The 12410-nt window shown below is 40.8% G+C and overlaps 1 protein-coding gene across 4 annotated transcripts in view; it reads right to left on the bottom strand.

Moving 5' to 3' along the window:
* Positions 1-510: 510 nt before the first annotated feature.
* ptprua (protein tyrosine phosphatase receptor type Ua) overlaps positions 511-12410 on the bottom strand; it is a 233957-nt gene continuing 222057 nt past the window's right edge. For all 4 annotated transcript variants that reach the window (XM_069711504.1, XM_069711505.1, XM_069711506.1 and 1 more), the window contains 4 exons: positions 11578-11703; positions 6042-6199; positions 4402-4537; positions 511-1565 (listed from right to left, as the gene is read on the bottom strand). In XM_069711504.1, the coding sequence (XP_069567605.1) occupies positions 1503-1565; positions 4402-4537; positions 6042-6199; positions 11578-11703 (483 nt within the window). In that variant the 3' untranslated portion in view covers positions 511-1502. The remainder of the gene's footprint in view (positions 1566-4401; positions 4538-6041; positions 6200-11577; positions 11704-12410) is intronic.

Here is a 12410-nt window from a genome sequence, read left to right as displayed (position 1 = left end):
TCACAATGCACAATCCTGCGAACGTAAAAAAAAAAACACCTGGTTGTGCTCTGTCTTAGAAAGTAACGATCTGCCCCTCTTGAAACACGAATAGCAGTTGCCAGGCCTCTTGCTTCATTACCGTAGGCTTTCTGAAGCATTTCAAAGGTAGATTTCCTGAGTTTGACACAAAATTTGATGTGCATTTTCTGATGTTGAAATTGCAAATGCACACATACCATATTCACAAAAATGTGTGTAACTCAGGTGCTGATGTTGATCAAGCTTGGGGAAACTTGGGGTACGTACTCACGAAGCTTCTCCCTGCTCTGTGCACATCACAGTACGCTTCTGGGCCAAAGGTTCCACCAAGCCCATTAAGTAATTGATAAAAAGAAGCTAACAAACCAGCTGTCTATTACAGTCTGACTGCGGTAGTGTAGAGCACCATGCCTGGCCAATCAAATCCCATCCCACTTACATCCGCCTTTGTCCAGTAGATGTACAATAAATCTCTCCAAAAAGCATGGCTGTTAAGCAACAGCATACTTTATTTATTTTCCTGTTTTATACACTATTTAGAAAATAAAACACATTGAATAAATACAAATTTAGAAAGCGACAGATTTTTTTTGCCGTATTCTCACAGCAACACGTGGTTATTGTTATGGAGCTCTCTCAGGGCTAGCGGAGGGATTCACGTCACTGAATCCACCCTAAAGCAGACTTGGGCCACACACTGCAATGAAACACTTAAGACTGGGCATGCAGATGTTGAACCCTAACCCATTTACAGACACAGAGAGAATGGCACATTGAGAAGACGTTGAAAACATCTAGAAACACCAGAGGGAAGGAAAAAACCATCTATATACACGAAGAATAAATAAAGAGAAAATAGGTCCAAGACAAATCCACTGTACAGACATGTCCATCGGATGTGACCGACTGCTTTCTTTTTCACCCTCAGTTACCTTTCAATCATCAGCCTCACCCTTAACAAAGTTCAAATATAGTACAGTACAACATGGGATGTTCACCAACAGCAGATTGCACCATTTACAGTGTTACAAACAAACACAAAATTTCACCCAGTGGTTGGCATCAACTGTAGTTCCCTTTCAGTGTTTGTTCATAGTAAGGCAAGATACAGCGGAGCTCTTGGAAATCCCGTCGGTGAGGTGGACAACAGGTAGTCAGGCTGCCTCGACAGTGGTCTTACAAAATGAACTCCACTCCTGTCGGTGTCCTCTGGTTTGGCAGATGTAAAGTGGCACGAAACAGTACGGGGTGGATCAGAGCGCCGAGGAAAAAGCAAAAAGGGTGTCAGTCGTATGTTACATGTAGTCCAGTGATCTTTTTCTCAACCGGCCTTTATGGCAGACAACGGTACATCCTCGCATGGCAAAGAAGACAACCAGAGCGGTATACATGGACTAAAGAGGCAGGAGCAAAGATCCAGGATGCAGGATCCAGGATCTGGACCATATCCTTCAGGAGGGACGAGATGAGAGGGATTGGTGCTATCTGACCTCCAGACAGTCCAGGTACTCCTGGGCCAGGTCATAGCAGAACCGGTACTGCTCCTAGGAACGGAACAGAGGTGTGGTTTTTAACATGTGACCAAGATTATCAGATGTTGTGATGTAAATTAGTTCTTGGTGGACCCGCCTTCCTTCAACCTTCTGTCTACATCTACCCCAGTAACTCTCTAATATACAGCAATTACATTAAAGGGAGTAGTTTATTCAACCCGCCATCATGGCAAAGCGTGAAATAGACACGCCTGTCCACTACATCAAAATGTGAGATAGCCACACTTAACACTGTTTAGGCGTTAAAAGTTACACGTTTCCCTGAAGTGAATGAAAATTAAAAAAAATTGATTTACAGGAAAATGTACGTTTTTGCAAAAACACATGGTTGTGGTTACGAAATAAGCGCATGGCTGGGGTTAGTAAAAAACAAAACAATGTTGGGGTTAAGAAGAAGAACATGGTTGGTGTTAGGAAACAAAAAACTCAGGGAAAACATTGCCACTTGGTTTCAACAAATGCCACCATGCCCCCCTACTTCCTCCTAATACCGCCAACATTTTTTTCTTTGGACTTGGTCTCAAAACCTCCCTTGCAGGACTTTGGTCACATGATCGCATGTCATGTGACATTTACATGCGTGTAAGTTACTCGCTTACAAAACATGTAACTTCCATGCGTAGACAGGCCAAAGCGTGGCTATCTCACGTGTTACTGTCGTGGATGGGCGTGTCTATTTCACATATTGCCGAGATACTGGGTTGGTTTATTTACAATTATTTGCTCTCTTGCCACGAGTTAGATTGGAGAAACAGGGAGTCTCGTTCAGTCTACAGTCAAATGTTTACTGTAAAATAGATGCACTTTTCAAAAGCTGGATAATGTGTTATTTAGTGTTGCTTGGTATGTTGAGCTCCAGACAGCTCATCAGGGTGTCCCAGTTCACATATGTCCATTATAATGAATCTGCTTATATTTGAACTGATTAAAATTTAAATTAACTGAACTATCTTGTTTCCTTCATGTGTACAAAATAAACTTCAAAAATGACAACTTGTGATTTTATTGGGGGATGAGTGTTGGACTACTTTCTGGCTGGAAACTGTCTGACATCCTGAAATATTTGATGCTGCCTGGCAAACTCCAAAGATGACAAGACTCCAGGAATTCACACTGTCCTGCCAAGACATGTCCCCCCCATAAAACCACAAGTTGTTATTTTCAAACTTTTAATTTTGTACAGATTAATCAAACCAGATAAAAAAAAAAAGAGAGTGTGAATTAATTAGCTTCAGAACTATTGACAGGCAGATGAATTATCTTTGGACAGAGCCAGAAGAAAGTTTTCCAAAGTTTACAGTCTTTGATGTTAAATATTATTTAAAAATTGATAATGTTATGTACATTTAAACAATTATATAACAACAAAATGAAGCCAGGGATGCAAATACCATCACCACTGCATGATTTCAAATCAAGTGTTCATACTGAACATGACGCCAATTTATAACCACGTTAGCTGGAGGTAGCTAGCAACGTCTGCATTGACCACATGTGCGCTAAACAAGTTTGTTTCAGTTTTATAATTGAAATATTTCCGTTTCACTTTATAATTCAGCATTGTTTTAAAACTGACCAATTTCTTTTTGGGATCGGAGGTTATTTTGTTTCGGCCCGAGACAAACAATAGCGTCGTAGCTGCAGTAGCGGTTGCTGTCAGCACGTTTCACAATGATGTTTTGTAAGAATTATTTTGAATTTGTCCAACAGAAACAACTATTGATGAGCACAACTGCAGACCTATTTGTATTAATGAACAACTTGTCATGTGTGGGAGGTGAGTTACAGATTTGGAAGCAGGCTAAACATGTATTGACATCGAGGACAGGCTCTCTGACTGTCAAAAGTTCCAATCCCATGAACTGTACAATTGAATTATAGCCACTGCTTCAACAGACAGAACCTAATGAAAACCAAACTAAGGCCAGACACTTGGCCGAACGCCGGCAAGCAAAATTAGCCTCGAAAGTTTGTTATGAAAAAAAGTCTCTAAAAACATAGCAACAAAACAAAATTAGTATTGTAGCTAAAGTGTCACCATATGGTTCAGCACCACCTGGAGTTTCAGTTGAAGCATGAAGCACATCCTGAATGAGACTTCACTGTTTCTGAACATTTCAGGGAAAAGTTCTAACACTGTGAACTGGCCAGTTCACAGTGTTAGAACCAGCTGACTCAGCTTGTTAAATCCCATGTGGGTAGTTTTAGAACATGTTTTTTTTTTAATTTTCTGCACATTAGAGGAGACACCGACGATGAAACTGCTCCAAAAAAAGATGTGAGATCTTCTGGCTCAAATTCACCCCCTGGGTATTCTCTTAACGCACCCATGGGTGCTCCCACAGTCTCAACTTTCTTCTTTAAAAAAAAAAAAAAAATGTTCACCATTTCATTATCAGTAATTATGCCACTGCAACCTTTAACTCACTGTCACTGTCCTCATTCATGTTTTTAAGGTGTTGCAAATTATCGGCTCTCCAGCCACGAAAAATCCCGACAGTTAAAACAGAAGTACAGCGAGTCGTTGCCGTGGAGATGTTAAACTGTCTTGTCTGTTCGGTGTAAACTGGCAGATTTCAGACTGTTGCAGACTGGTGAATTACGAGAAACTACAAGTTTCAAATCATCTCATTGTGAATCTTTGGTCTGAAGTAGCAATAACCTCAGAATATGTATGTAATGTGAAATAAGTGAAACCAATGGTAAAAGACATGCAGCGTAGTAGTTTATTTCATTTCTCTGACTTCCTTCCACTTTTATTTTCCTGTCGGAGGAAGTAGTGTCTAACGATCTACGTAAAGACAGACAGAGACTTTAGATTGCTCACCATTGTCTCCACCATGTTTGGCTTCGAGTTGCGCAGCGTTTTGGCAGCAAAGAACACGTCCACAATGCTGTGGTGACGAATCATTTCCAGGATCATGGTGCAGGCACAGAAAGTACCACTCCGGCCGCCGCCATTCCTGCTCCAGTAGACACACACACACACACACAGACACAAACACAGAAAAGAAGCATAAAGACATGAGTGACCTAATAAAGATGTGGTGCAGCAGCTCAGACAGCCTCTCAGAGGGGAAGCTACAGAGTGAAATGTCACAGTTTGACTGAGCACAGATCAAGCATGCTGTCAGAAAAAGGCCAACTGGCAGACTTTCAAGATGAATATCTGAGAAAAGTTCCCATTAAAATACGAGAGCTGGTACCTAATCAGATGTGAGATGTCTTACACAGCCTGACCTCCAGAGGAGAAAGGGCCCTGACATGCAGATGGACGACGGCGATAAGGCAAAGATACTTTATGGTCAATTTTTACTTTGCAATGCTGAAGGAACTTTTCAAAATGCATACAAGGCAAGTTTTAAATTACAGTAGCAAGGTGAAAACTGTGAATGCAGTCCGGCATCTTATTAGAAATCAGTCTACTGGAGATCCAAAAATTCAAACATCCAGTCTTCAAAGGAGACGCTCAGAGCTCTTTCAAAGGATTTTTTACATAAGAGGCAAATTCATGAGGAATGGCTGAATTCATAATACTTGTAAATGTCATTTTAATAAATGTTGGACATCAAATGGACTGTATACTATGCAGCTTCACAGGCCATTATACTGTACAACGAGTAATTCTGACCAAGAAATCTAATTGGTCAACTGGACTTTTGAAAGTTTGTATTGGGTTGTTTGAATTGAAGAAGAAGATCTGGTTAGATAAAAACATGTTATGAAATTTGGAAATTATTATATTTATCTTTTATCAATGCATTTTGACTTTTGGATTTGACCATCCTCTGGAGAATTGTTAGCCTGTTGGGTTTGGATCGTCTCATCAGTAGGTGACCCAGCGCTACTATCTTAAAAATACATGGATCCATGGATTTCTTTTTTTCAGCAGATATCTTGGTTACAACCAGACTGAGCTACCTAAGCAGTTTACTGTTTCTATGTGCTCTATTTATTCAGTTTGAGCAACGATCTCTCCAAAGCATAAAAATAGACTAGAAATCCTCTCTGTTGCTAGGTCGTTACTAAGGAGTAGTAAACATTGCATGCATTACATGAGATGCATTGCATCTCATGCATTACATGACGTTACCAGTTGTTAGTCAAACCCCATTTATTGCCATGGAAATGGAGATCACACAGTTTTATATTTTTAAGGAAAATTTCTTCACAATATCGCAACATTACACAGAGATGCTCACTGAACTCGGTCCTGACCGCATCACTCTTGTGCCAATTAATGATGTTGAAGCACAACCTCTTGTGTAATAGTGCTTAATTATAAACAACAAATTAAAAACACAGTGTAGGTGTTTGAATACACTTCACTCATTCAGGCTTTTTCTTTTCTTTTCTTTTCTTTTCTTTTCTTTTCTTTTCTTTTCTTTTCTTTTCTTTTCTTTTCTTTTCTTTTCTTTAAGTATAGCGACCTGACACTGTGTGTGTGGTGTATGTAAACAGACTCACAGGCAGTGGACGACGGTGCGTCCCTCCCCACACTCCCTCTGCCAGTTGTGAACCTGAGCCAACAGGCTGAGGAAGGCTTTCTTGGAGTCGGGCACGTCGCGATACGGAGACCAGCGCAGGAACTGGAAGTGACGCACCACGAGCTGACCTTCCTGGAGCTAGGAAGAAGAGGGAAGAGGGGAAGAATCAGTGAGAGGAGTTTCATTTTTCAAAACTCATTTAAAGATTGATCAACCAGAGAGTTCAAAGCTGTTCGACTTCTGTTTGGTTTTTTTTCTAACCTCTAAAGAGGTTAAAGTTGCAATGGATGGGAGATACCACTCAGATATTAACAAAACTAATGTAAACATAGAGCCCCCAAAACTAAATGTTAAAAACGAAGGAGTCAAGTCAACGCAACCAAGAATCCCAACTATTTAAAATTATTTATGGATTTTTAATCATCCTTTGAATGAAAGTATATTTTTATGCATTACAAATATGCATGTTACATTTTCATTCACAGTTCATGTCACTCTTTTGAAAACTGTTTTTCCATATTGATTTCCTAAAGCCGGATTCATCGCTTTTGGCCACTGGGGGGCAGCGCAGGAAGATGCACACTGATGTTTTTCTAAAAAGTTGCAACTTTTTGTAACTTCCTGTAGCCAAATTTAGCTCATTTGAACATTCTTGCACTAATGGAGCAACACTGTTCATCATCTAGTTGTGTTTCTTGCCACCTGGGGAATTTAAATCCAATATTTACTCTCCTTTAAGCTCTTCTTTGGACTTAAAAAAAACTCCTTACAAAAATATATTTAGCCACTGAATGTTTCACTGTTCATCTACTATTTGCTAATTCTGTATGTGCAGTTTGGTGCTGGACAAACAGCACACAACAGGTGTATTAGAGTGCTTCTTTTGTTGAACATTGCTGTGTGGTGAAGGTGATGAAGGGGATACAAAAAAAGCAAAGGTTTGGGCTCAAAAACCAAAACAATGGAAGAGGCACTGCACAGTCCTGTACAGCTGAGGCTGAGGGTGGCTGCAGAGCTGGGTTATAGTCATGTGTTAGTTTGTCACGATGAAAACATGACACACAGTCACCTGATCCATTAATATCAAAATATTGATTGGAGCAGCTTAAAAAACATACATGTTTGGTTTTCTGAAAAATGTCTCAGACTTACTTGTTGTTACTTGTTTGACTGCCACCTCAGCAGATTGTGAGTTTGTCAACAAAACAATTTCTGGGTTGTAAAATGCCAGGGTGCACTTAACCTAACATACATCCTCGTTCCTCGGCAGGCACTTACTCTGCAGTACAAAGATCAGAAAGGAGTTTGTTCCTCCGGCACACATTGAACTGAGGGTCAACTTTTTTTTTACACTTTTCATAAGGCCAAAGACTGCGAGGGCGTGCTTAATGGATTGTGGGAAATGGCCCCCTAAAGGATATTGTTTCATGTTTCTTTTCTTCTTTATTTTCCAGAAATAATCAGTTATATTTATATCTAGTTTTTCTCACTGAAACAAAATGTTGAATTTGGCACAAATTTCTACCTCCATAAAACATTAAAGCAGATTTTTAAATACATTTTTTGAAACCTACCATGTTTACGTCCATGTTTACGGTTTTCTTCCTCCCTTACTAAGTTTCAAAACACCACCAGTGGTCGATAACATAACATGAAATCCTGCGTACTGTTTACTCGAGCGTGTATGTATGACCTCATAAATGTACATAAGCAGGGATCTGCTAAAAACACTGCTCCAAAGAGCCTCTAGTCAAACAGGGTACCTTTGATTTGGAAGAACACAGGTATTAACAATGCCATTGGTGTGATGTAGAAGTTAAACAATGCTGTGACTTGTTACACTTATTATACCATTTTGGTAACACTGCTACTTATAGCACCTTTTCTATATCTATTGGACAACAGAATACCTGTTCGGGACAGAGTCTATCGGTGTCCTGCTCCGTGGTGTCTGTCTCCTCAGGATCCTGCAGAGAGGCCATGTGGGAACAGTTTCTGACATTGTGTCAAGATAATTGAGGGGCTGAGTGGGAGAGTGACGGGGGTACTGACAGGGGAGGTTTAGGCCATCGCGTGGGAGAGGTAAGTGGGCACTAGAGCTAGGAGGGTTTGTCAGGTAAAAGGAGGCTTAATGACAAGGACAGATCTGCTCGACTAGCTGCTGGAACAACCTACAACCTACAGACCACTACGGTGGAGCTACTGAGGTGAAGGGAGAGGTGTAACCCAGATATGAGTAAACACAAACGTTGTATTCCAAATGACATACTTCCCTAGTGCACTAGCAGATAGTGCTCTCACATGTTAGGACTCTTGTGTAGTGCAGGAATTTTGACAGGGTAGTGTTGTTTTAAATCGCACATTGCCACTCTGCACTGACCGGAAATAACCTCAACATGTGACCACATCACCCGATGAAATATCTGCAGCTTGAATTATTTTACCCAGAAATTAAGATGTTTTTTTTTTGCCTTCTGCGTAACATACTCGATAAACACACTGATTCTTCTGTTCAGAAGCAAGAGGTACAAAATAAATTCTTGCTTACTGCAGACGCCTTAATTTGAAAATTCTTTACGTCTGTAGCCCCTAAGATGGCGACCATTTGGGTTAAAAAGTGTCCACCATGTCACACTTCTTTTTTGGACCGATTTTAGTGCATCATCCTGGTACTTGTAGTTCACTGCATGTTTCTGTACTTGACAGTGTGAACAAACTGATGCACTCAAACCCATGAGTGTTAGTACACAAGTACACCATTTGGAACACAGCACCAGACTCCCAACCAAACAATGATACATATTTTTCAGTCAAATATTGGAAATGATCAAATACAGACCCATCTCTTTGTAATTGTTGATTGCTTCAGACAAAACCAAATAAAAGCACCTCTGCTTATTAAACAGATCAGGCCTGCATGAGGCTAATAACATCATCATATTGTTGATACAGTTGCTTTGTTGAAAGTAGGATTATTATGTTGCAAATTAGTTTGACCACTGGAAAGAAGGAATGCCAGCTGGGACCTCGGTCACCGTTCTGAATCATTATACTAATATCAGGCTTCATTAACCCTCTTAAAAATAAAACAATTGATTCCGTGCCAGGAAATGCTTTCCAACAGCAACACAGAGCAGCGGCAGTGCTTTTACTGAGGCGCGACCACAACCAGAGTTTTTGTCCATATCCAATATGAAAGTAAAAACATGTCATTTCAGAAGAAAATGAAGCATTTAAAACAGCAATTGTAGCAATTAACTCTGTCAAGCCGCCAAATCGAGGCAGTAAAGAGTGATGCAGAGTTTACACTCGGATCTTAATGTTTCTTTTTTTACTACGAAGACGGCAATTACATTCTTTCATCAAGTCAAAAGCGTTTAGACACTGTTGAGAACATGAACCGGGTTCATGAGGAAAACTTAGCATGTTTATTTTTAACCAGGCGCTTTCACCACGAGGAGGATGCTGGTTAAATTACAACACTGTAAAATCTACAGTATTTGTGTCTGTCCTGCTGAAGTGGCAACCAGCAGTGATGTCATCCATTGGTTTTTGAACGGCCATTATGAAGCCTCGAGTTTGGATTTTGCCTGCCGCTATCTTGCTAGTTTGGAGCGGTTTGGAGCAGGAAGTGACCATATTAGGACGAGCTGGAGGGTGTGGGAGGGGGGTGGCTTTGACTTGATCTGATTGGAAACCTGGCGATACTACACCTTGCCCACCGATAGCTGTAACCTGACTGCACCACAGGCATGTCAATCAAACAGACACGCCTCCCCCCCCCCCCCCAAAAAAAAAAAAAAAAAAAAAAAAACCACAGATTTTTGAGGTTTATTTTCCAGACTGACTGGCAGGAAACTAATAAGAAAGAGCGACTTCTGCTAGCAACACAGAGATAACTCATGGAAAAAAGTTCTATGAGAGAGAGTTTTATGAGAGAAGTTGAATGTGAGTGTATGGAGCTGGAGGATTTTTGGAGCTAAGCTCTAGTGGCACTTGGCGGTATCGCAGCTTATGCAACTTCCAGATGAGTCTCATTTTTCGAACCCTGAATCTACGTCCACTTGTATATACAGTCTATGGTCCTTCTACTGCCTCCTTATGATAAGGTATAGTGGACAAAATCAAAGAAACGTGTAAAATCACATGAAAACCTTCAGATGATGATGTTGGATGTCACTAAACTGTGAATTTACAGAAATCTAAGGTCTCCTACAGTGTTATATATTAAAAATGGGCTGCTTCAGCAGAAATACCCACACTACTGTTAGAAATATCGTTCATGCTAGCTGATAAATCTGCCTGATTAGCCACTACAATATTACTTTTGTTTACAGAATACATTTTTATTAATTTATATTAATCTGTTACCTTTAGTTGATGCTGAGGCTGTAAGCAGATGCACAGTTAGCACAGCTAGAAAGCCCAGTACACACTAATAAATGACCACAGAGTTCAGTCAATTCTTTTCTAACCCTGTCTCAGCAGAAACTCCACTTTTAGGAAGTTGAGGTGAAACCACGAAGTCAATGTCAGGAGTCAGAAAAACCGCAGTCCGTCACACTGACTGTTGAGGATACACAACCCAAAATGTAAAGCAAACTTTGTCTCTGTTTGTCTGTTCAAACACAGAGATTATAACTTCCTAAGGGACAATGGTTATGATTGTTAACTGGATAACTGGATATCAAGTTTGCCACAAATATCGATCCTGTTTGAATTAAACCTGCTTAACATGGCTGTGAGAATGAACCTGTAGGGTTCATAGGAAGTAAACGACGAAGCAAAGACTAATTAAAAACAGAATTCTTCAAATAAAGCTACAAACAAAGATTCATGTCGGCACTCAGCATTTTTTTCTATCACCGTCGTTACCTGCTAAAAACACAGCAAAGCAACCGGATGAGCATGTTTGCTATCTTTTTTCTTTTTGTTATCATTTGATCATGATGGCTTTGTTTTTTATACTAAAACCTAAAGCACCTTGTGTGACTCTGAGACCACCGGGCTGTGAAACAAACAGTATCATTGGACAATCTGGGATGAGAACAGCTTGAGAAACAAAAAAAAGGAAAATATTTTTTTTTTTCATGTAATGGACACAATATTTTTAAAACTAGATGTCTGGGAGTGTCTTTCTGTAAATTTGTGGCAGAACAACAGATCTATTCTAAAATGTGGGGGCACTTACCGGGGCTGCTATTAGCCCGATGTTTGCTGACATGGTTCAGTGTTTTAACATCTAAAAAGGTGAAATTGTCAAAAATATTGGACAAAATCTGTAAAAAATAATGAGTGAAATCATCAGCTAAAAATTAAAAACTAAAATCAAGTTTCATTATTGTTGCTAACAGAACTTGTTACCTGTTTTTGACTGTTCAGACAGAACATCAAGCTAAGGTAGGAATGGCACTCAAATTCAGCGTTTGGATTGCGTTCGGTTTTGTGTCCATCGCATCTATATTTATCGTAAAAATGTGTTGACTCCTGAGGCTTTTTGTGATGGTTCCACTTACCCGTGTGATGTTCTGGACCCGGAAGAGACGGATGATGACGTCATCGTCGGCCGTCCTGGACAGAAGCTCCACCGTCATGGGCCCGAACTGCTGCAGCCCTGGTTCAGGCCAATACTGCAGACAAGGCTGGGAGATTGGGGGGGGGGGGTCGTTAGGCCACACTTACTAGAGGCAGAACAAATCATTATGTCAGCAGCCAGTGGTGGTGAAGCCAGTAACAAGACACCTGAGTATTGACAGCAGAGGCAATTAGCCTAAATGACAATGATTATCTACAAATAGCAACCGTAAATTAAACGAGCAACAAAAAAAAAAACACTCATGCCTGGAAACAATCCTCCACATAAGCCGCGGTCACCTCGCTTGAATTATTCATAAGTCCAAATCATTACCATTAGCACATTATAAATTAATGGAGTAAGACACCTTGGCTCTGCCTGGGGGAGATAAACAGTAAGTTAGCTGAGAGGTTTGGATGCACGCGAGAGCCAAGATCTCCCATCACCACCGCTTCAAAGATGCACACCCCCCCCCCCAGGTCACGAGGAGAGGGGACGGGGACATACAGGGGAGCGGCGCTGACATGCTGACGTGCTCCGCGGTGACTTTGGGGTTGAGCAGACCCCTGGAGTAGGAAGTGATAACGGCATTTCACCCTGACAGAAGGGTATTAACAGGTGACATTGGGCAGGAGGGGAGATAAATATTTATACATCCAGACAGGAGACAGGCAGCCCCAACTCAGGAGGACAAACTGAGCGTGTACATCGGAAAAGGGGGGCGGAAAAGGGGACGGGGGGGGGGTGAACTGTTAATCCACTGGTAGCGAGGGA

Source organism: Brachyistius frenatus, unplaced genomic scaffold (assembly GCF_029030835.1).
Source record: "Brachyistius frenatus isolate BFR_SWC_R1_liver_20210118 unplaced genomic scaffold, ASM2903083v1 Contig_101, whole genome shotgun sequence".
NCBI lineage: Eukaryota > Metazoa > Chordata > Actinopteri > Embiotocidae > Brachyistius > Brachyistius frenatus.
This window is presented reverse-complemented; position numbering and strand designations above follow the sequence as displayed.